This window comes from Lepidochelys kempii, chromosome 25 (assembly GCF_965140285.1).
Source record: "Lepidochelys kempii isolate rLepKem1 chromosome 25, rLepKem1.hap1, whole genome shotgun sequence".
NCBI classification, from domain to species: Eukaryota; Metazoa; Chordata; order Testudines; family Cheloniidae; genus Lepidochelys; species Lepidochelys kempii.
Genome location: NC_136404.1, coordinates 13,756,036 through 13,776,095, shown reverse-complemented (window position 1 = coordinate 13,776,095; position 20,060 = coordinate 13,756,036). Strand labels below are relative to the sequence as shown.

The following is a 20,060-nucleotide window of genomic DNA, read 5'->3' as shown; positions in this document are numbered from 1 at the left end:
ACTGCAGATGCCGCTAGGGCATCTCAGCAGGCTGCACTGAAATGGGATCCGCTGATGACTGTGCTGAATGCAATCAGAATGAATCTTGGGGGTGGAGGGGGATGCATGAGGAAATGAAGGGAAAGCCCAGATGCCACATGGAGGAGGTAGGAGAGGCCGGCTGGAGGGTAGTTCTGGGCTTCTCCCCTTCCGCTCTATGGAGAAAGGTTAAAGATATGGTGGGGGACCAGCTCCCGAATCCCCCCTGCCTCCTCCGAAGGGAGTGTGACTGAGCGCATCTCCTCTCCCAAGGGTATTTCTGCATCTGCCTGACTGCCCTCCCCAGCTGAGTGACGCAAGCCCTTTGCCGCCCTCAGCCCTGCTTGGGCACCTTCACGGCTGGCACAGATCCCTCCCTCCTCTGCCCTAGGGCCATGGTAGCGGGATGCAGAGGGTATCGCTTCTCAGCCAGTCGCTTGAACCTGGCTGGGGGCAGTCGTGGCTGCTGTGGGATGCAGCTTTGATGCTCTGGATTGCAGTGAGCTGATGGGCTCTTTAGTCTGCAAGGATCTACATCGCACCACCTAGCTTGGTTAGCAGCCTCAGCAGCGAGGACTAGACAACCCCAGTCAAGAGCAACCAGGGGCTTAGGCACCAAAGCCCTTGGAAGTCATTGGAAAGTTTCCAACTGACACTGGTCTGCTTTGGATCAGGCCCGTAGGCAGGAAGCTGTATGGGGTGAGGGGAGCGTGTGCTTTGGAGGTGGCAAAGACTTTCTCACGCTCTCCCTCCTAGCTTAGCAGCCTTATGGCTCTTTGCACCTTGGAAATGGGCCTTTTCCAGGGCTGATCCCAAAGCCAAGCCAAGGGCCCGGGATCTCCTGCCAGGAACCCATCGTGAAGGGGTTTTTCCTTGAAGCCATCGGCTCTGATTCCATGCCCAGCAGCCCTTATCATGTGTCTGTGAATTGTACAGGCTGGGGAGGGGAAGTTGAAAGCTTTGTAGGGATGGTGCCTCCTTGGGTTTAATTGTATCCATCTTGGAGGCTCAAAAATGCTCCACAGACTCTCCCTGTAAGAAGGACTCAGTTACTAGTAAATTGCAGCCCATGCTGGGGTGGGATGCGGCAGCGTGAGGCCTTGAGGGAAGACTCACTCCTCTGATTGAAGGCACAGCAGGGAGGTGTCTAGGGCTGTGTTTGGCCGGGGCTGGGGTTTGGCCAGGGCGTGACAGTGATTGGGGCAGACAGGGCCATGGGGGGCCAGGGCCTGGGTTTTATGCCCTTTTCCTAAGAATCCCCAGCTTGAGCGTGCTGGGGGCTGTGCGGGGAATGGACAGGGCCATAGAGGGGGAAATAGCAAACGCGCAGCAACATCACCGGTGGAGAGGTGGGAGTTGGCCAAGGGAAAGGTCCCACCTCCTATTGCCATGAAGGCTTGTCCCATTGGTGCGAGCCAGTTCACTAGCTCGCAGGGCTCCGGCTCGGGCTGCTTCATGGCGGTGTAGACTTCTGGGCTTGGGACCCTCGTACCACCTGGGGTCCTACCGCTTGGGCTCCAGCCCCATCCCCTGGACATGAACCCTGCAATGAAACAGCCCCTTAGTCTTCAGCTGCAGTGGAGAGTCACTTCATCTCCCCCTTGCCTCCAGCTCCCAGAGGGCCCTACCAAATTCACAGGCCATTGTGGTCAATTTCCCGGCCATAGGATTTTAAAAAATCATACATTTCATGAGTTCAGCTATTGAAATCTGAAATTTCAAGGTGTTGTGATTGTAGGGTCCTGACCCAAAAAGGAGTTGCGGGGGGGTCACAAGGTTATTGTAGGGGGGTTGCGGTACTGCTTCCCTTACTTCTGCGCTGCTGCTGATGGCGGCTCTGCCTTCAGAGCTGGGCTCCCAGCCAGCAGCTGCCGCTCTCCAGCTGCCCAGCTGTCATAAGCATACAGCTAAGGTAGCATAAAATCCCTTCCTTGCCTGTAAAGGGTTAAGAAGCTCAGATAACCTGGTTGGCACCTGACCAAAAGGACCAATAAGGAGAGAGGATACTTTCAAATCTGTGGGGGACGGTTTTTGCTTTGTGCTTCTTTTGTGTTCTCTCCGGAGACAAAGAGAGAGACCAAGCAAGTAATCCAGCTCCTACTGAATGATACATATAAAATTACAGAAATAGTAAGTAATAGCAAGGAAATGCGTTAGAGTATCTTTCGTTTTAGCTTGTGAATTTTTCCTGTGCTAAGAGGAAGATTTATTCCTGTTTTTTGTAACTTTAAAGTTTTGCCTAGAGTGGAATCCTCTGTTTTAAATCTTATTACCCTGTAAAATTATCTTCTATCCTGATTTTACAGAGGTGTTTCTTTTACTTTATAATAAAAGTTCTGTTTTTAAGAATCTGATTGGGGTTTTTAGTGTCCGAAAAACCCAAGGGTCTGGTCTGTGCTCACCTTGTTTACTCTCAAGCCTCCCCAGGAAAGGGGGTGAAGGGACTTGGGGGGATATTTTGGGGAAACAGGAACTCCAAGTGGTCCTTTTCCTAAATCTTTGTCTAACTCACTTGGTGGTGGCAGCGATACCGTTCCAAGGAGAAGGAAGAATTTGTGCCTTGGGGAATTTTTTAACCTAAGCTGGTAGAAATAAGCGTTAGGGGTCTTTCATGTGGGTCCCCACATCTGTACCCTAGAGCTCAGATTGGGGAGGGAACCCTGACACCAGCTCTGAAGGCAGTACAGAAGTAAGGGTGGCAATATTGCAGCCCCCCTAAAATAACCTTGTGACCCCCCCACAACTCCCTTTTGGGTCAGGACCCCCAGTTTGAGAAATGCTGGTCTCCCATGTGAATTCTGTATAGTAGAGGGTAAAAGCACCCAAAAGACCAGATTTCACAGTCCATGACGTGTGTTTCATGGCTGTGAATTTGGTAGGGCCCTGCCCATAACACCTCTGTTCTTCCCAGGGGGGATTGCGAGGCTAAAACCCATAGCTGATTGCACAGCGCACCCCTGTGATGCTAGCGGCCTGATCAGCACCTCGGTAAGCAGTGGGAACAAAGGCCTCTTGGAGCAAGCTTTGTGTTTGGCAAGGGCGGTGCCCGTCCAACCTCCACGTATCACCCTGCTGGGCATATGACTGGCTCTCTTGCGCCTCCTTTCTCTGCAGCAGCCCCTAGGGTGGGGGGGATCTGGTGTAAATGACTGAACCTGTGAGTTGATGAGACTGCACAAGCAAGGCCGACGCCTTCCTGAAATGCCCGTTGTTCCTGTATCTGACAAATGAAGTGACGTTTTAATTATTTACAATGCTTCTGCGTCTCCCGGCAAGTGTTTTGTAGTGTGTTTTGTCACAGGAAGGGAAATGAAACCTCCCTGTCGCGTGCTCTTGTTCAGTCACAGTTCACACTCCTTGAGGGAGGCAGCTGATGAGCTGAGCAAGATTCTGCTGCAGTGGGAAGGAAAGCAACGAGTGAAACTCAGTCTGACTTCTGTTCCCGTCCCACAGTTGTGGGGTGCTGAAGGGAGAAAAGTTTTGGGTGTAGTGATGAGTAGGACTCTAGTTTGTTGTTAATTACCCTGTGGCGCCCCCAGTGTTCCCTTGCCACACGGGTCAGTATCACGGTCTCCCTTTTACAGGTGGAGAAACTGAGGCACAGAGCAACCCAGTGACTTGCTCAAGGAGTCAGTACTAGAGTGTGGGCATTGACCCTGGATCCTTTGAATGCTGGCTCAGTGCCTTAACCACGCCGCCATCTTGCCTCTCTAGCTGGCAGCTTCATTTCAAAGCTGATTGTTCTAGTTGCAAACTCCAACTGGGATCAGACAATCGGGAGGTGGCCCAGTCATGTTCTGCTTCTAAGATCTGCAGCCACGATGTAGCTCTGAGCTGTGAGAGCTCTGCGGGGCTAGTGGGAGGAAGGGGGATGGGTGTATCAGTAAAGCCAGCTGGATAGGAGGTGAGGATGTAGAGTAAGAGGGTGACATGGTTTCATATTTGTCACTTTTCTGGCTGGAACTGCCTCTTGAAAGGAAAACGCCCCCATTGAAATCTCTTCTGAGCTGAGCTGGTACCTGTGAGTCACACCGGTCCACCTACCCACCCAGGCTCAGCGCCACAGTGCTACTGAGTCATGCTTTCCCTGCCATGCTCCTGCGCTGGGAGCGACTCCCCACCCCTTGCAATAACCTCTCAGTGCCAGGTACCAACGAATCTTTTCTCTTCCCCCCCCACTGCCCTTTGGGAGGCAGAGTAGAACCTAATCCCTGCACCCCCTAATTCACACACAGGCTGAACAGCAGACAGGGTGCTCGGGAGCGTGTGTGTTCTCCATTACAGCCCCTTTTGCAGTGCTCTGGTAGCATCAAGGGCCCTTAAAGTGGGTGGAAATGACCCCCTGAGAAGATCCCATGCCCCGAGGGCATCCCTAGCTGACCCAGAACAGGTGCAGAGCCACAACCTTGCCCTACTCCCAGTCTCTGGTGTAGCAGGTGTGTTGGGGGCAGAGGCTGTGGACTGTGGTTATTCTCCGCTTCCTGGGGGAACTTAGGCAGCAGATTACAAATTGCAGCAGCCCCCAGGCTGCTCTGGTTTACACTAGGACCTGCCCAGCTCCAGAAGATGGGGAGCACCAAGGCTTATTAAGACATCTAAACGTCCCCCAGCTCCTGTTCAGAGACAGGGTAACTGAGACTAAGCCATAGGCCTCCATTGCTCTTGGGGAGAGACTGAATTTGTCAGGTCTCAGCTCGAAGTGGCCAGGGCCTCCCCAGTGCTGAGACAGTTCCCAGTGCCCGATCCGCTGCACAGGAGACAGGTTGTTTGCTCGGGATGCGGTGAAGCATCATGAATAATTGAAAGGAACCTGTGCTTGCCAAATATCTGAACAAAGTACATTCCAGGATGCATTAGTCTGGCTGTTCTTATTCTAATGGCTCGCCTGCTCTAGCCTAGTCGGTCACAGTGGCACACCTGCTCGTTAGCGCTCGCTAGCAATGGTTTTTTGTTTGTTTTTTTTTCCCAAATCCCCAGACTGTGTCAGCTGTCAGGCCGTGCTGCCGGTGCGATGGTTCCTTTCCTCTGAAGTGATACCCCTGCTCTCACTAGCTATTTAGGGGCTGGGATGCAGATCCGGAGGGGCTTTGGAAATTCCCAGCTCAAATGTGTTGGCTGAAAAGCATCTCACTGTGACACCTTACAGAGATGAGCCTAGATCCTCAAAGGTTCTCTAACCCCCATTTATGTCCATGGGAGTTGGGCACCTAAATACATAATTGCATCACCAAGTGCAAAGGTGAGGGTCTCAGAGCTGATCACGCATCTGTGGGGTGTGTTTTTTTTTTTTAAGGTAGAGTCCAGGCCAGGTGGATCAGCTGCATTCCAGCATGGCTTGTGGTTGGGCTGTACCTTACAGGTGGGAGATTAGCAGCAGGTACTGACCACGGTAACAGGCCTAGCCTGGCTATGCATCTTAAGCCGCTCTGAGAGAGCCTCGAGGGTGGGTGGTGAGGCAGTTTTTTGTTACTCACTGACTAAGTTCACGGGCAATTTCTGGTCATCTCTTCCAAGAGACTGTTGTGGGCTCAGGCGGTCCTGGGGGTCACAGAGCAGATGTGAGCTGAATCCTTTCCAGGGCCAGAAGGGACCATCTCGCTCATGCAGTGTTCACCTGGCGTGAGCAGAGTGACTGCGACCCGAGTAAGGGCTTTGTGTGGGTCTGGGTCCCGACCTTTTCACCTCCTCCTATGGGCTACAGAACACCATGTTGCTCAGCAGGAGCCCCTCACTCCCCTTTGCACAGGGTGGATGGGTTTGTACAGCACCTAGCGCGATCCTAGTCCAGGCCAGGGGCACATCTGTGCTATTGCACTACAAATAATAAACTGCCTTCTCACTGCCTGCAGCGCTGGTGCTGCCCTGTCCCCCCCCAGCCTTCGCCATCTTATCTGGGTGTTTGCGTGGGGAGGCCTTGGCACTGCAGCGTCCCCTCCTGAGGCGGAAAATGTGTGAGGCCTGGGGCAGGACCAAGACTGGAAATAAATGTTCAAGGGTGAGAGTAATTAAGCCCCTGGACCGTGGGGTGGGACGGATTCGCCATCTCTGCTACTTTTCAGCTCAAGATTGGCTGGTTTTCTAAAAGCGCCGCTCTAGGCATTGTGGGTGGGCTGGCCTCTGGCCTGGGCCATGCAGGAGGTCAGACTAGATGAGCACAATGGTCCTGTCTGGCCTTCGATGCTATATGGCACCCCCCCCCCATGTTTGGGGGACCAGGGGTGTGGTCTAGCAGGAAGTGGGAGTCAGGATTCCTGGGTTCTGTTCCTGACACTGGGTGGAGAATGGGGTCTAGTAGTTAGAGTAGAGAGGCGACTTGGGACTCTGGACCGCTGCGTTCCCTTCCCAGCACCAGAGGTGGGGGGGTAATGGGAGCTGGTTTTCTAGTCCCAGCTCCGTGTCCTAATTTAGAGACCTCAAACAAGACATGTCCCCTTCTTAGTCCTGCCTTGGTGCAGGGGACTGGACTAGATGACCTAGCGAGGTGCCTTCCACTCCTCCATTTCTATGAGTCTTGCAGCCTCAGTTTCTCCATCTGCAACATGGGAATAAAAAGCTTGTGAACTGTCATTAACCATGGGGAAACATGTGGGCTAGGGGCTACAGTGAGACAACCTTGGCTGGGCCCACCCCAGCATGGCACAGCCTGGTCGTCTTCCCTGTGAGGGGCGAGAAGCTGTGAGATAGTGGCTCTTCTGCAGCCCGGGAGGATGGTGACGCAGCAGCCAGGGTGTGGATGGCCTTTCAGGTGATCAACCCAAGGCCTGAGCTGCTTCCGAAACCGGGGTCCCATTTCCCAGCATTCAGTGTGTGCGCGTTGGGGGGTGAAGAATGGGGGGGGGGGCTTGTTCCACAGCACTGTGGCCTCCCTGGCCGCGTGCTCCTGGCAGAGCCCATGCCGCAGGAGTGGTGTTAGCATTCGACGCTGTCCTTGGACCAACCTTGCAGCTGAGCTGCATGGAGGCTGCTGTGGACAAGTTCTGCGCACATTAGCGACGGGCTGATGCTGCTCCTGCAGCCGGCTGGACTCAGCTGAGGGTGGGAACCAGTGCGGGGGATATTAGAACACATAATTGCATGGATCCCGAGGGCTGAGCGGAGGGGGGAGAGCCGAGTGTCACAGTGTGCAAGGGCCTGGACAGGACTGGCTATTAATTACCTTCCTTGGCTGAGATAACGTGCGCCAGATAAGGCAGCCTGCTAAAAGCTTGGGTGAGCAGAGATGGGGGGTGGAGGGGGGAATTGGATAAAGGGCCCACCAAAGCAAATGGGTGTTAATAAGCCTGAGAAGCCATTAGGAACAAGAGCCATGTTAATCACCCTTCGCTTCCTCAGGCCAGAGATTGCAGCTGGTGCGTTGTTTTTCTTGTCCTGCTGGAAGAACCAAATTGAAAAAGATGGGAGGCGAGTCGGACTAGTCCCTCAGCTTTTCTAAAGGGGCGGGGGCGGGGGACGGGACGGGATCCCCGGTGGAGATGGGTGCATTTGGCCGTGAAGCTGCAGGCCCAGGAGTTAAGGCTCAACTTTCCTTTGTGCTGGTGATGCCATGAATCCCCACGCCGGCTGGATGCTGCCTTAGCGCACGGTGGCGTTACCCCGCGGGGAGCACACCAAACGCCAGGCTGGAATGTTCCAAGGTGCTGGACCGAGGGGTGTGGGTTTGAAATGTCTGCCCTCAGGGTTTGCAGTTTGGTTCAATGGCTCTCAGCCCCTCCCGCCATACAAATAGTTCCTGCACCCTGGAAGTTGGTGCCCAGCTCATAGGACCTGAGGCAAGACTTAGGGAAGAGTTTCTGGCCTGGGAGGTCAGATGAGGCATCACGGACCCTTAGGTCTATAGGAGGGGGTGAGACTAGCCATGGGGGGGGGAGAGAGAGTGTGTGTGTGTGTGGGGGGGGGGATAGTGCCACCCTGTGCAGGTGGAGGATAAAGATGGTCTTGGACCAGTGGGGACTAAAACACATGACGCCATTGCAGTGGGCTGGGCAGCTCGGTGCAAAGAGCAGCGCGATCCGGCCTGCGGATTTCTTTAGATACAAAAATCCTCAAAATGAGGCTGTTTCAATCTTAATATCTCCACCTGGCAACAGAGCTGGAGAGAAATGCAGCAGGGCGGTCCCAGCTGTCCCCCGCTTCTGACAGCGTACCCTACCGTGCCCGTGGCTGAGAGAGGCCAGGACTGGAGTAGCTAGGCATGCCCCTTCCCTGCTCCCTACAGCACCTCCTCCTGGGAAAGGCTGCAGCTGGGGTTGCTCCTCTCCAGAGCCAGCACCCCAGTGGGAGAGGAGCCACTGTGAGCACCCTGCCAGGCTGGGAGAGAGGGCCTTGATTTCTCTGCAATGCACTTGGAACTGTTGCAGCAAGCCTGGGCTGAGGAGCGGGGTTGAAAAGGGGGTAGGGGATAGACAGAAGCAGGGGCAGCCGGCTGGAGTGGAGACGAGGGGAGGAGAAGGCCAATGGGAATGCGACAGGCAGCAGCGAAAAGAGGACGGACTCCTGCGTAGCTCTGCCAGGGCTGTCATGTTTATTGCACAGGATGGTCTGGATGAAAAAAAAGTGGATTCTCCGACGGAAACAGGTGCCAGTGACACAATCCAGCCGTCTCCATAGCTACAGGGCGCTTTGATTGGCTTTTGGCACCACGAGTTCCGTTAGCGGTTATACATTCAACATGAAAGGCGCAAGGATGCTAGGAATACAGGCTTTAGCACACACAGCGCACCTGCCTCTGCCTTCAAAAAGGTACCGGCTGCACGTTAGCGTAACAAGGATATTAGTAAGTAGTATCGATCATAAGAAACACGTTGACCGTTTGTCCGCTCCTCGCCTTGGCCGCTGTGGATCAGACCTCGAGGATTAAACGCCTCAGCGCCGGCCAGGCGTGACACAAATTCTACTCACCAGGCCACGGGGTTGTGCTGGCCCTGTCCCCCAACTCATCAGTGCCGGGACAGGGCTTGCTTTCCGACAAGCCTCTTCCAGGAGGTCACAGCCGCCACGGGCTGGAGTCTGCTGCCCCAGCTTTTGCTTTTAAAAATGCTTAAAAATGGATATTGTGTTTAATCACGCCCATCACCATTAGCCATCAGTGCCACTTGCCCCGGGGCAGTCCTAAGAGAACCAGGCATAAAAAAATTCATACACAAAGCACTAACGCACCTTGGCAACAAACTCAAATCAAAGGCGAGAAAAGCACAAAAAGGATCGTCCCCTTCCTAAAAGCTCAACTCCTGCTGGCCTAGAAAAACAGATGCTCTTCCTCCAACGCCCAAGTCAATCCCAGCACTTTGCACCGGACATTAAGAAACCTCCTGGGGACTGTGCTCTTCAGATCCCCTTTAAGGGGAGAAAAATTATCACCTGCTTCAGCTCAGGTGAACCAACCTGAGTCTGAGATTCCAGGGAACATGTACTGTAGGGAGCCTTCACAAAATGCAGAAGGATGGATACCCCAGCTCTTCCCGGTCTCTGGCTCTAAGGAGGGGAGGGGCTGTGCTGTAAGTAAGTCCAGGCAACCCGGCAGTAAGTCCAAGTGCAGCTGCACCAGGCATCGTTTGCTTTACCTTCTGCATCTCCCCTCCCCACGGCGTCTTACCTGGGAGGAATCCAGGTAACACAAGAGATGGGGTGGCGTGAGCCCCTTCTCCCCTAGGCTGAGCTGGCTTTGGCAGTCTGGCCCCTACCTCAGCGGTGCAGTTTAGAACAACACCAGGGGGGCAGAACACGTTTAGGGTCCCTCGTAGCAGGGGAGCGGGTGGGGCAAGGCCTGGTGCCTGCTCTGGTGGGAGTCAGATATAGGCTGATTTATCACACACCTCTCTGAGTGGCACCTTGAGTTAGTTCTGCCTCCCCTAGGGAGGCCAGCCTTGAGAAACGGGGGCAGGGGGGCCTGGAAAGCAGCAGTCCTGATGCCTCCCAGGGTGGGAAATCAGTGAGCATGAGATCTTCCCCCTACCAGCTGTGGCAGCTGAATTCCAGCCCTGTACATGGAGGGAGGGAGAGACACCCCCCTACACACACATGCCCAGAGCTAATTCCTCCTTCCTCCCCCCGCCCAAGCCCTCAACCAGCTTCTGCTCCCCCGCAACAACCCCTACCTTCCAGATGCGGACAATGCGGCGCCTCCCCACACATGCAGACGCACACGGGACGAAAGACGCACACAGCATGCCCAATGGCAAGAGACAGAGTGCTAAACACTGTGAGGCAGCTGGAAGGGTAGGGGCAGGAGCCCCTGCTGAATTGCATCTGGTCCTGCCAAGATGTGGTAACCCGCCCAGCCATACACGCTCTGCACTTCAGCTACAGAGATGGGCCCAAGCTGCTAAATTCAGACCCAAGCCCTCCCAAGTTGGGTGTTTGGCTGTGGAGGGAAAGGGGGGGTCTTTTGACCCTGCCTCTAATGCTGTCCCCTTGGCTGGTGTAGCCCCCAGATCGAGGGGCTGATGGGAAGTGGGGGCCCACTGCCAACCCACTCTGGATTCATCATTAACCAAGCCCTAGCCCCAATTCCCCCACCCCTCATTTCCTTTCTTATTAAGCTAACGGGCATTTTGCTCCCCCCAGCACGACAGAAGCTCGCTCGGGAATTTGCTTTTGTAGGACAAAGCAGGAGCTGCCAGTGAAAGAGGCTTTGCCCTGAACACCCTGCACCCCACACACAGCCCCAGCAGCCTGCAGGCCAGGGGCCAGGCTAGGGGCCGAGTAGGATTTGTGTCCTGTGGCCTGGCACAATTATTGCCGTGATGAGGGTGGCAGGAGGGAATGGACGATGCTCACCGGGCCCGGTGCTTTCCGTTTCAATATTGCACTTGAAAAACAAACAGCCGCCCAGGTTGCAAAGTGCCGATGTCAAGAGGGGGCAGCCACCCACGGAGAGGGTGCCCAGCCACCTCCTGGAGCCTGCCTGCCCTCTCTGCTCTGCCAGGAGTTCCCAAAGCCAACCCTCTCCTCTTAGCATCCCCGACCCTCTCATGCCCAGGTCTCACTTACCTTCAGTGTCACGGAGCAGCCTCTCGTAGAGGCTGGTATGTGAATTGATCGTACTGCAGAGACAGCAGGGAAGGGATCCAGATGCAGATCCTGCAAGGGGCTGAGCACACGACTCTCCTGCCACTGCAGTGCCAGAACCACAGAGGGGGCACATGGGGCCCACCGATATAGAGAGATCAGAGCAAGTTTGCCCTAGGACCCTCCCATGGGAGAGGGGGTGTTAATCAGTGCCCAAGTGGGCTGGCTCCAGGCCTTCAACTGTTCTCAGTGTGCGTCCTGTTGTCTGCAGGAGCCAGCTGAGATGCAGGTGCCAGGCAGCCGTGCCCTGGGAAGGTGAGGAGACGGGACAGCAGAGCGCAGGGATGCCAATGGATAATAATACTTTGCCCATCTCTGTTGCAAGGCTCGCAAAGCACTTTAGTTCCCAACCCCTCGTGCGGTCACGTAGGTAAGTATTATTATCCCCATTTTACAGATGGGGAAAACCGAGGCACAGAGAGGTGAGGCGACTTGCCCAAAGCCACACAGTGAGTCGGTCCAGAGCCAGGGACTAGACCACCCAGTCCCTCGCTCTGCCCTTTAAACTATGTGGGGGGAGGATGGGAGAAGAAGGGGAAAAGGGGTGGGTGTTGAGCAGCTTGACATTGATTTTTCTATTAAAAACATAGAAAACATTCAGCGAGCGAGATGTGACCTGGGGCCTCCTGGCCGGGTGGCCCCTTCCTAGGCCCCCGGGCCAGGCAGCAGAGGCTGGAAGCCGCTCCTTGGAACAGAGCGAGGGAGGTGTAAGCAAAGGCATGAGGGAGCCTGATGGGACCCTGGGGGGTGGGCAGGGGGAAGACCCAGGCTGGGAGTGGGGCTAGGGATTGCACTAGTCCCTGGGGAAGGAGATCCCCTCCTCCCTGCCTCTGACGCCAAGGGGGTGGGGATGAGGCGAGGCGCTGTGGAGGGAGCAGAGAGGGGCCAGGGCATGAGGCAGGGGCGATAGGATGAGGTGTGGGGGGGTGGCGAGGCAGAGGCGTCCAGCCCCAAAGGCTAGTCCAGCAAGGGCAGAGGAAGTGGCAGCCCCAGGACGCGCCTGTCCTCACGGGCCTTTGCAGACAGAACCACACGGCCACGGTGCCCGTCCCCTTCCAAATCCTCCCCCCCCCCCACGCCCCGGCATCCCCGCGTGCGGCACAAGGGACGGGCTCAGGCTCACATTGGACACAGGCCGGTGCCAGGAGGCAGAACACATTGGGTGGGGAACTTGGCGGGGCCTGGCAGGGCACAGCCCCCTCCGGCTACTCCTCCCTATCCCGCCAGGCCCTGGGGGGGGGTGTGTGTATATATATATAATATACAGATTTCATAATCAAGAGATTAACTAGTTATGGCTTCTATGGTGCAGTCAGTGGATTCGGATGGACGATGCTCTTCACACGGGCAGTGGCAGCGAGCAATGGGTCTGGACTTTGGTCATAGACGATTCATCGGGGCGTGTGGGAGGCTCGATGGGACCTCCCCCGGCCCAGGGAAGGGCAGGGGGCCTCTGCCCACGCCTCTCCGGGCACAGCGTGTGGTAGCGATGCCCGGCTGCTGTGCTCTGTACAGAAGGGGGGGCAGGCCCCCGCTGGATCAGAGGCCCCGGCTGCAGGTTTCGAGTCAGGGGGTGGCGAACCCCACGGTTGGCTCATTAACCCTTTGATTTCCACTCCCCTAGGGAGTGAGCCAGGGCGGGGCCTTCGCCAGTTGGAAACAAGCAGGCGGGAGCGTGGAGACAGGGTGGAGATTGCAGCTGCTTGGCAGTCCCACCGTTACCCTGCTACCCGGGATGAGCGGGCCTGGAGCAAAGGTCACAAGTTGGAAGAGAGCCTGGATTTGGCCGGGTCCGAGTCGGGGGCACTGACCACCGAATCCTTCCGGGCGCCACTCGAGTCCTGCTGGCTGCCGGCTGCCCCCGCGTAGACAGAGCCCGTGGACATCTGGTGGGATAGGGCCACGCGGGGCGGCACCGCCCCTCTGAGCCCGGCCTGGGGGCCCGAGCCAGGGGAGGCCGAAGCCTGGACCCCGGCCACGGAGGTGCTGGACTCGTGGGCCGAGGGCGGAGGGCTCTGGGTCATGGTCTGCGAGACCCCGTGAGGCAGGGAGGGCTGCGAGGCTGACAACGGCCTCGACTCCTCGCTCAGGCTGCTTGTGTGCAGGGCCTGCGTGCTTTTGTGGACGGCCAGCCGCTGGGGAGAGCCAGGAGCCGTCTGCTGAGTCAGGGAGAGCTGGGAGCCCGACTGACCCGGGGCGGCGTACGGGAACGTCCGGCTGGCCCGGGGGCTTTGGGTCGGAGGGCTGGACACCACCGAGGCGAAGGGGCCGGTGGAGGGGGGCCGGGGGGGCGGCTGCTGCTGCGGCGACAGCTTCTGCTGGAGCAGCACCGGGGAGATGGAGAAGGGGCCGGGGACGCCCTGGGCAAACTGCAGGCGCCGCATCATCCTGGGCGAACCGAGGGCCACGGAGCTCACCAGGGGGCTGGCCATCTGGGGGCAGAAGCTCATGGCGACAGCCTGCTGCAGGGAGGCAATGGCCGAGGTCACCTGGGGCTGGGCGGGCGTGTAGATGGCCGTGCGGTGCTGCAGCTCTGCCTGCTGCACCATCTCCCGGTCGTACTTGACGATCTCCTGGATGATCTCGTTCTCCTGATTGTTGAAGACCCCAGAGTTCAGGTCGTGCTGGACCTTGTGCAGCAGGATGGAGTTCTTCTTCCCTGCGGGGTGGGGAAGGGGAAAAAGGGGCGGGGGGGTTAGTCACATCCCCATCATTGTCCTCCTGCACGCGGTCCCCGCAGCCCGGCCCTTTATCCCGCCCTGACCCCTCTCCATGCGTCGCTCGCATTGCCACAGCCAGCGTCACAGGGCAGCCACGTGCCTCCCTGTGTCCGGACCTTCTCCGCCCCGCGACAGGTTTGATGGCCGTAGCTGGGTAACGTTAACGGCTCCCCAGCCACGGCAGACGCCGCAGTCCTGGCACCCTACGTGGCACGATATTTTTCAGACAGTTTATTCGATGAAAAGTGCCGTTCGGGTCGACCCCAAACTGGTCGCGAATTTGCTGTGAATCGTTCGGCCGATGACAAAAAGGGAGGAGCGGGGAGGGTGCGGGTGCTTCACCGCCCCCTGCGATACCCTTTAGCCCAAGGGTCAGGGAACCCATCAGGGATGTGCGAGAGCCAGGATCAAATCCCAGCTCTGGGCACAGACCTAAAATGAACCTTTTCGAAGGACCGAAACGTCTGGAAAATGTTAGAACTGTCACGGAACAAAAGAATCATCATGTACCCAGCTCTGGCCTATACGTGCTTGGCTCGTCCTCCCTGGGCGGTCCAGGGCTGGTCCTTACAGCCTAGGTTTTAAATGCCCCAGTGACCATAAATCAGCCTTCACTGACAGCCCCTCTCGCAGCCTTTGGCTGCCTCGCTAGCTGATCGGGACGCAGCCCCCAGCAAAAGGAAAATTCCCCCGGCTGCAGGGAAGGGGCATGGGGGAGTCTCGGCGAGCCAGGACTCCCCTGGGAAGGGTGGGACAGAGAGGAATGGGGCAGGAGATGAGATTGAAGAGGGATTTGGGGGAGCAAAAAGGAAACTGATGAGCAGGTGTGCACGGCTCCTTAGTCCTCGGGCACCCAGGGCTGTCAATGCCCAGGCTGCCAGCTCTGCAGGACGCCCCTGGGGATCCAAAGAGGGGAAGGAGGCAGGAAACCGGAGGCAGGCAGAGGAGGCTCTCCAAGCCCAGCCTCTGCGAGGAGGGAGCTAATCTAACTGGCTGTTCCCAGCAGGATTTGTGGGGCAATTTTAAAGAGGGAACAAGGCCCTGAGGTCCAACGCCCGACTGAGATCCAGAGAGGTAGCCACCCCTCCCCTGACCTGGGGAGAGAACCCGACACAGATAGCTAGGACTGCAGCCCGCACGCCAGCTCATACCCACGCTCTCCCTATTAATGTCTTGTGTCCTCTATCCACCCCCAAGGCCTCCCCTTGTCTTTGCTATCACTGCTTCTTCCCACTTCAACTGCTCCCTGGGACATTCTGGTTCCAGGGCAGCCAAACTTCTGCAGAGCTCCTGGAACTCAGCTCCAGAGCAGCAATTGGGCCTCAGGAGTCAGGCCAGAGGCTGTCCCCCAGGTGGGCCCCCTTTCCATCGGAGGCCTGAGCCCAGGAGTTTTTGCACGGGGCCTGGGCAAGCCAGCGTGAGAGGGGATGGGCTCCAGGAGTGTCTCCCCCGCATCGTGTCCCCAGCTCGTGGATCGGACCAGCATCCCTGCCCCCCCGGTACCTATGCGGTCAAGGCGGTCGATGGCGACGGTCTCGAAGGCCCGTCTCATCATGGGGTGCTCCTCCAGCACCTCGTTGAAGTTATCCACCGAGAGTGAGTAGAGGCGGCAGTAGGTGTCGGCCCGGACGCTGGCCGTGCGGCGGCCCCTCGTCAGCAAACAGATTTCTGGCGGGGGTGTGGGTGAGAGGGGGACCAGGACGTTACCATAAAACTGTGCCCGCCATCAGGAGACGTCACACGCTAACACAGCCAGCCTCGCAACCCTCCCGGGAGACACAGGGAGCAGGCGCAGAGAAGGAGCGACCTGGCCAAGTCTGTGGCCCAGCCAAGAATAGAAGCCAGGAGTTCTGGCTCCTGGTCACAGCTTTAAACACTAGCCCACGGCCCCCTCCCGTGGGAACCAAGCGCTGTCCTAGTGGGGCTTGCACAGAAGGCCGCTCCCACTTACCAGGGACGCAGCATCCAGCCTGGCGAATGGCAGTGCCGGCCCGACGCTTGCCATCCCCCCGCAGCAGTGTCCGCGGAATAAGGCCATCGAGCACGGGGGCCTCCCGCGGGCACTCACCTCCGAAGTAGGAGCCGTCCGAGAGCTTCATCTCCTTGTTGCCCTTGGTGAGGACACTCACCACGCCGTGCTGGATGAAGTACATCTTCTTGCCGATGGTGCCTTCGCGGATGATGTAGTCGCCCGGCTGGAAGACCTCGAACTTCAGCTTGGTGAGCATGGCCGTGACGAAGTTGGGGTCCGCGTTGGCAAAGAGGGGCATGGAGGCCACCAGCTTCCGGCAATTGAAGTTCACAATCTCCTATGGGGGATGTGGCGGGGAAGGGGGTGAGTGGGAGGAAGAGACGGACCCAGGTACCGAAAACAAAGGCAGGAGGACAGGAGGTGGGGAGAAGGGGGACCCTTGTTTCCCTCGGGCTCCTCCCCCCAGCCTGGCTCTTGGGGTACGGCAGCCCCCGCCTCGCTCTAGGGATGACACCTGCACCCCGGGGGCCTCCTCCAGCCCCCAGAGAGGGCTCCTCACCTCCCGCAGGGGCTCGTTGAGCTCGCCCAGGATGCTGTCCTCATCGAACATCTTGCCCTGGTATCGGTGTTCGTAGTAGTCGTGGATCTTCTGCCGGAAGTCGGCGGGCAGCTTATGGAAGGACATGTACTGCTCCACTTGCTTGTACTGCCGGGGGGAGAAAACCAATCGCAGGCATTGGGTGCGGCCGCGGGCAGAGAGCCCAAACGTCCCGCACCCCAGCGTTTGGTTCCGGGTCAGCCCATCCCAGAGAGCGGGGCTATAGCAGGATGTCCCAGCAGCCTGGAGGTGTCTGGAGATGGGGCTCGGGGTCAGGGCCTCTCAGTTATTCAGACAGTGTGGGTGGGAGCTCTGTCATCTGGGGCCTTTAGCAGAGGTTGGTGCAATCTCAGATCCCGCCCGTCCTGCAAACCCAGGGGCAGCAAAGGCCGGTTCCTACCTGCCCCCGCATCACCCATGGGCACCAAACCACTGGCACCCGGGGAGCTGTGTGTGTGCTGCTGGGTGCTCTTGGGGCCCTGGTCCCCTTGCTGTCAGCTCCAGCCCCGAGCCCTGTCCCAACAGCTACACTCAGAGACACCCCCCTCCCCCCGAGAGAGCCACAAGCAGAGCCACTCGTCTTTGCCCATCCACGCTCGCTCCCGGCCAGTGCGGGGCTCCTGCTCCTAGGACTCCAGCCAGCCGTTGGCAGGTCTCTCTGCTCGCCTGACACTCTCCATGGCTGTCTGGCTCCTCCACCCCTGCACGGCCTGTCAAAGTCCCCAGCACATGAGTTCCCAGCCTAGTGGTGGGGGGAAATTGCTGCTTTTCACCAGCTCACCTTCATCAGAGACACAGCGACAGCACCCGGCTCCCACCTGAGCCCACCCCCCCACCTTCCTTTCTAATGAGCAGCATGGAAGGGGATCATAGATAGCTGGACAGCTACAGATGCAGGAAAGTGAGGTGCGGGCAGCTGAGGAAGGGAAAGGCCGGGGGGGGAGAGGGGGCAGAGTTGGAATCCGCTCGGAGAATCAAGGGGTCTTGATGGAGGCTGATGTGCTCAATCAGCAGGTCGTTCTAGCTCAGCGAGATGTTTTACATCTAGAGCAGCAGGTGGTTCTAGGTCAGGAAGTTGGTTCTGGGGGTTCCAGCTGGGTAAAGGCTCTGATCAGCGCTTCATTTGTAACCAAAGAGGTGCCAGGGCTCAAGCAATTTTTTTTACTTTCACAAGCTATGCGGCAAACAGAGGCGCCGGGGGCTCTGACCTGCCCGGCCCAGAGGCGCCGGGGGCTCTGACCTGCCTGGCCCGGAGGCTCTGACCTGCCCAGCCCGGAAGCGCCGGGGGCTCTGACCTGCCCGGCCCGGAGGCGCAGGGGGCTCTGACCTGCCTGGCTCAGAGGCTCTGACCTGCCCAGCCCGGAAGCGCCGGGGGCTCTGACCTGCCCGGCCTGGAGGTGCTGGGGGCTCTGACCTGCCTGGCCCGGAAGCGCCGGGGGCTCTGACCTGCCCGGCCTGGAGGAGCTCAGCTCTGGCAAGCTCTAGCCCAAATTAAGCCTGGGCTGTGATAAAGCAGGAGTTCTCAGCTGCCGTGTGCTAATTTCTTTGACTTTCCCACCTCAGCACCAGAGATGGGGTCACTTTCAGCAAGAATCTGACTGTTTGCCCAACCCCGGGGTCCCAGTGAACTGGGAATACAAGGCCTGAGCTCCCCCCCACCCCCACCCCCACCCCCCCAGCCATTTCTGAACCTCTCCCCCCAGGCTTTTGGGGGATTGAATCCCAACTTGAAGCTGCACCCCAATCTCTCAGCTTGGCCCCTCTTTCTGCTGTGGGCTGGCACCGTGACCCCCATTGTACCGATGGGGGAAATGGAGAAACAGAGAGCCCCAAGGTTAGACAGCAAGTCAGCAACCCAGGCGTCCGGCCTCCTGCTGGTAAGGAGGCGGGAGAATACGGGGCGGGAGGAAGGTGGATGGGTGTGGGGAGTGGGAGATGGGGCAAGAGCTTGGGGAGTGCAAGGGAGCATGGGGGGGAGTTGGAGGGTGATAGGAGGAGTTTGTATCCACAGCTGAGCTGACGCCATACCACGCTGCAGCTCTCTGTAACTGCTGCCCATGAATTCGCTCCCCTCCCTGCCACGCTCCGGCCAGGCCCCTTGGCTGCTGCCTGGCGCTTGGCACAGAGCAGCTGCCTGGGCAGCCTCACTCCATTGCAGCAATTTGCCAGTGTCACTTTCTCAGCTCCGGGGGTGCAGTGGGGAGGTCACCTTGCAGGGAAGAGCCGAGAGCAGCCACTCGGGCCTGGCTGCTCCGCGACACACCAGCCTTGCATCCCGCTCCCTTTGGCAGCTGCTCCAATCTCTAGCAGCCCCGGGAGCCCCGTCTCTCCCTACAGGAGAAACCCATGCAGCGAGGGAGCTTGGTCCCTGGTTCTGGGATGGATGGAGGCAATAGGATGGAGTGAGCTGGAAACACCCTCTGGCAGAGGGACAATCATGGGGGCCAGGGAAGCTCTCCTGACCAGGGTCCCAATTGGCGCTGGCAGGGCACGGCTGCCAGGTAGCGCCCCCCACGCTGCCCCTCCCCGTAGCTAGTGCTCAGTGGTTCTGTCCTTACTGCAGAAACGGTGACTTTTCACAAATGGAAAGATCTAAAGAATCCAGGAAAAGCCAAACCCCGCCCAGCTGGTGCCAGGAATCCAAAACTCCCCCTGCCAGCAAACCCACAGGCCCTGGCCTGGTTTCCACGCTGCGTCCTCCTGACCCGAGCAGTTCAAGCAGTTTGTGTTTTATGCCCGTGTTGAGCTGTAGCCTAGGAGGTACCAGCCCTGGAATCAGTGCAATAACTGGGCTCTGCTGGGACACTGAGTTCCCCCATCCTGGGGGTACCCAAAACACCCCCCCCTCTCCCAACTGCTCCTGCACTGAGCCGGCTGGCACAGCCCCTGTGGCCTGGCCTGGATGGCGTAGTTCAACCTGCCTAAGGATAATTCTGTACAACAACAGGACTGGTTTGATGCCACGTAATCCCATTGCCAGGGGGTCAGAGAGGAGGGGATGCCTGGAATGGAGCTGCAGGATGCAGGGATTCGACTCCCCGTCATCACTTTATACAAACAAAAGGCAGCATTATTAATGGTTAGAACGGAGGGGCTGAGAGTCAGGTCTCCTGGGTTCTCTTCCCAGCTCTGGGAGGGAGTGTGGACTACTGGTTAGAGTAGGGGGGGTTAGGAGCTGGAATTGTTGGGTTCCATTTCCAGCTGTGTAGAAGGACGTCGTTAGAGCAAAGGGACCCGGAGCAGCCACAGTTCCTGGGACCGGTTCTCAGCTGTTCTGGACCCACAGGAGGAGGACACGCAAACCTGGGGGCGGTCCTGATGGTAGCGGTGTGGGTGGCCGACAAGCCAAATTAAGCCTCTGACTTGCCTCCAGGTCACTCTGTGATACAGCTGGAAGGGAGCCCAGGAGTCCTAACTCCCAGGTCCCCATTTGAACCACCAGACCTCGCTCCCATCCCAGAGCAGGAAACAGAACCCAGGAGTCCTGACTCCCAGCCCCCCGGTTGACCCACCAGAGCACACTCCTTTCTGCGTGGACACTGTGGGGAGGAAGGGGGAGGGGGACTATTTATTCAAAGAGCTGAGCTGTGCCCGCAGCCCCGAGCTGTGCCCGCGCCCCTGAGCAGCTGCCCGTCCACGTCGCTCTGATGGCAGAGCAAAGTCACCACCTCCTCCCCTCCTCCTG

At 58.0% G+C, this 20,060-nt stretch overlaps 1 protein-coding gene across 1 annotated transcript in view; it reads right to left on the bottom strand.

Annotated features, from left to right (window-relative positions):
• Positions 1-8,516: 8,516 nt before the first annotated feature.
• The window catches only part of HCN2 (hyperpolarization activated cyclic nucleotide gated potassium and sodium channel 2), a 44,916-nt gene continuing 33,372 nt past the window's right edge, over positions 8,517-20,060 (bottom strand). Inside the window, exons 5-8 of the mRNA XM_073323915.2 lie at positions 16,337-16,483; positions 15,874-16,114; positions 15,309-15,473; positions 8,517-13,744 (exon numbers count right to left, since the gene is read on the bottom strand). Coding sequence (XP_073180016.1) covers positions 12,843-13,744; positions 15,309-15,473; positions 15,874-16,114; positions 16,337-16,483 — 1,455 coding nt within the window. The 3' untranslated portion in view covers positions 8,517-12,842. The remainder of the gene's footprint in view (positions 13,745-15,308; positions 15,474-15,873; positions 16,115-16,336; positions 16,484-20,060) is intronic.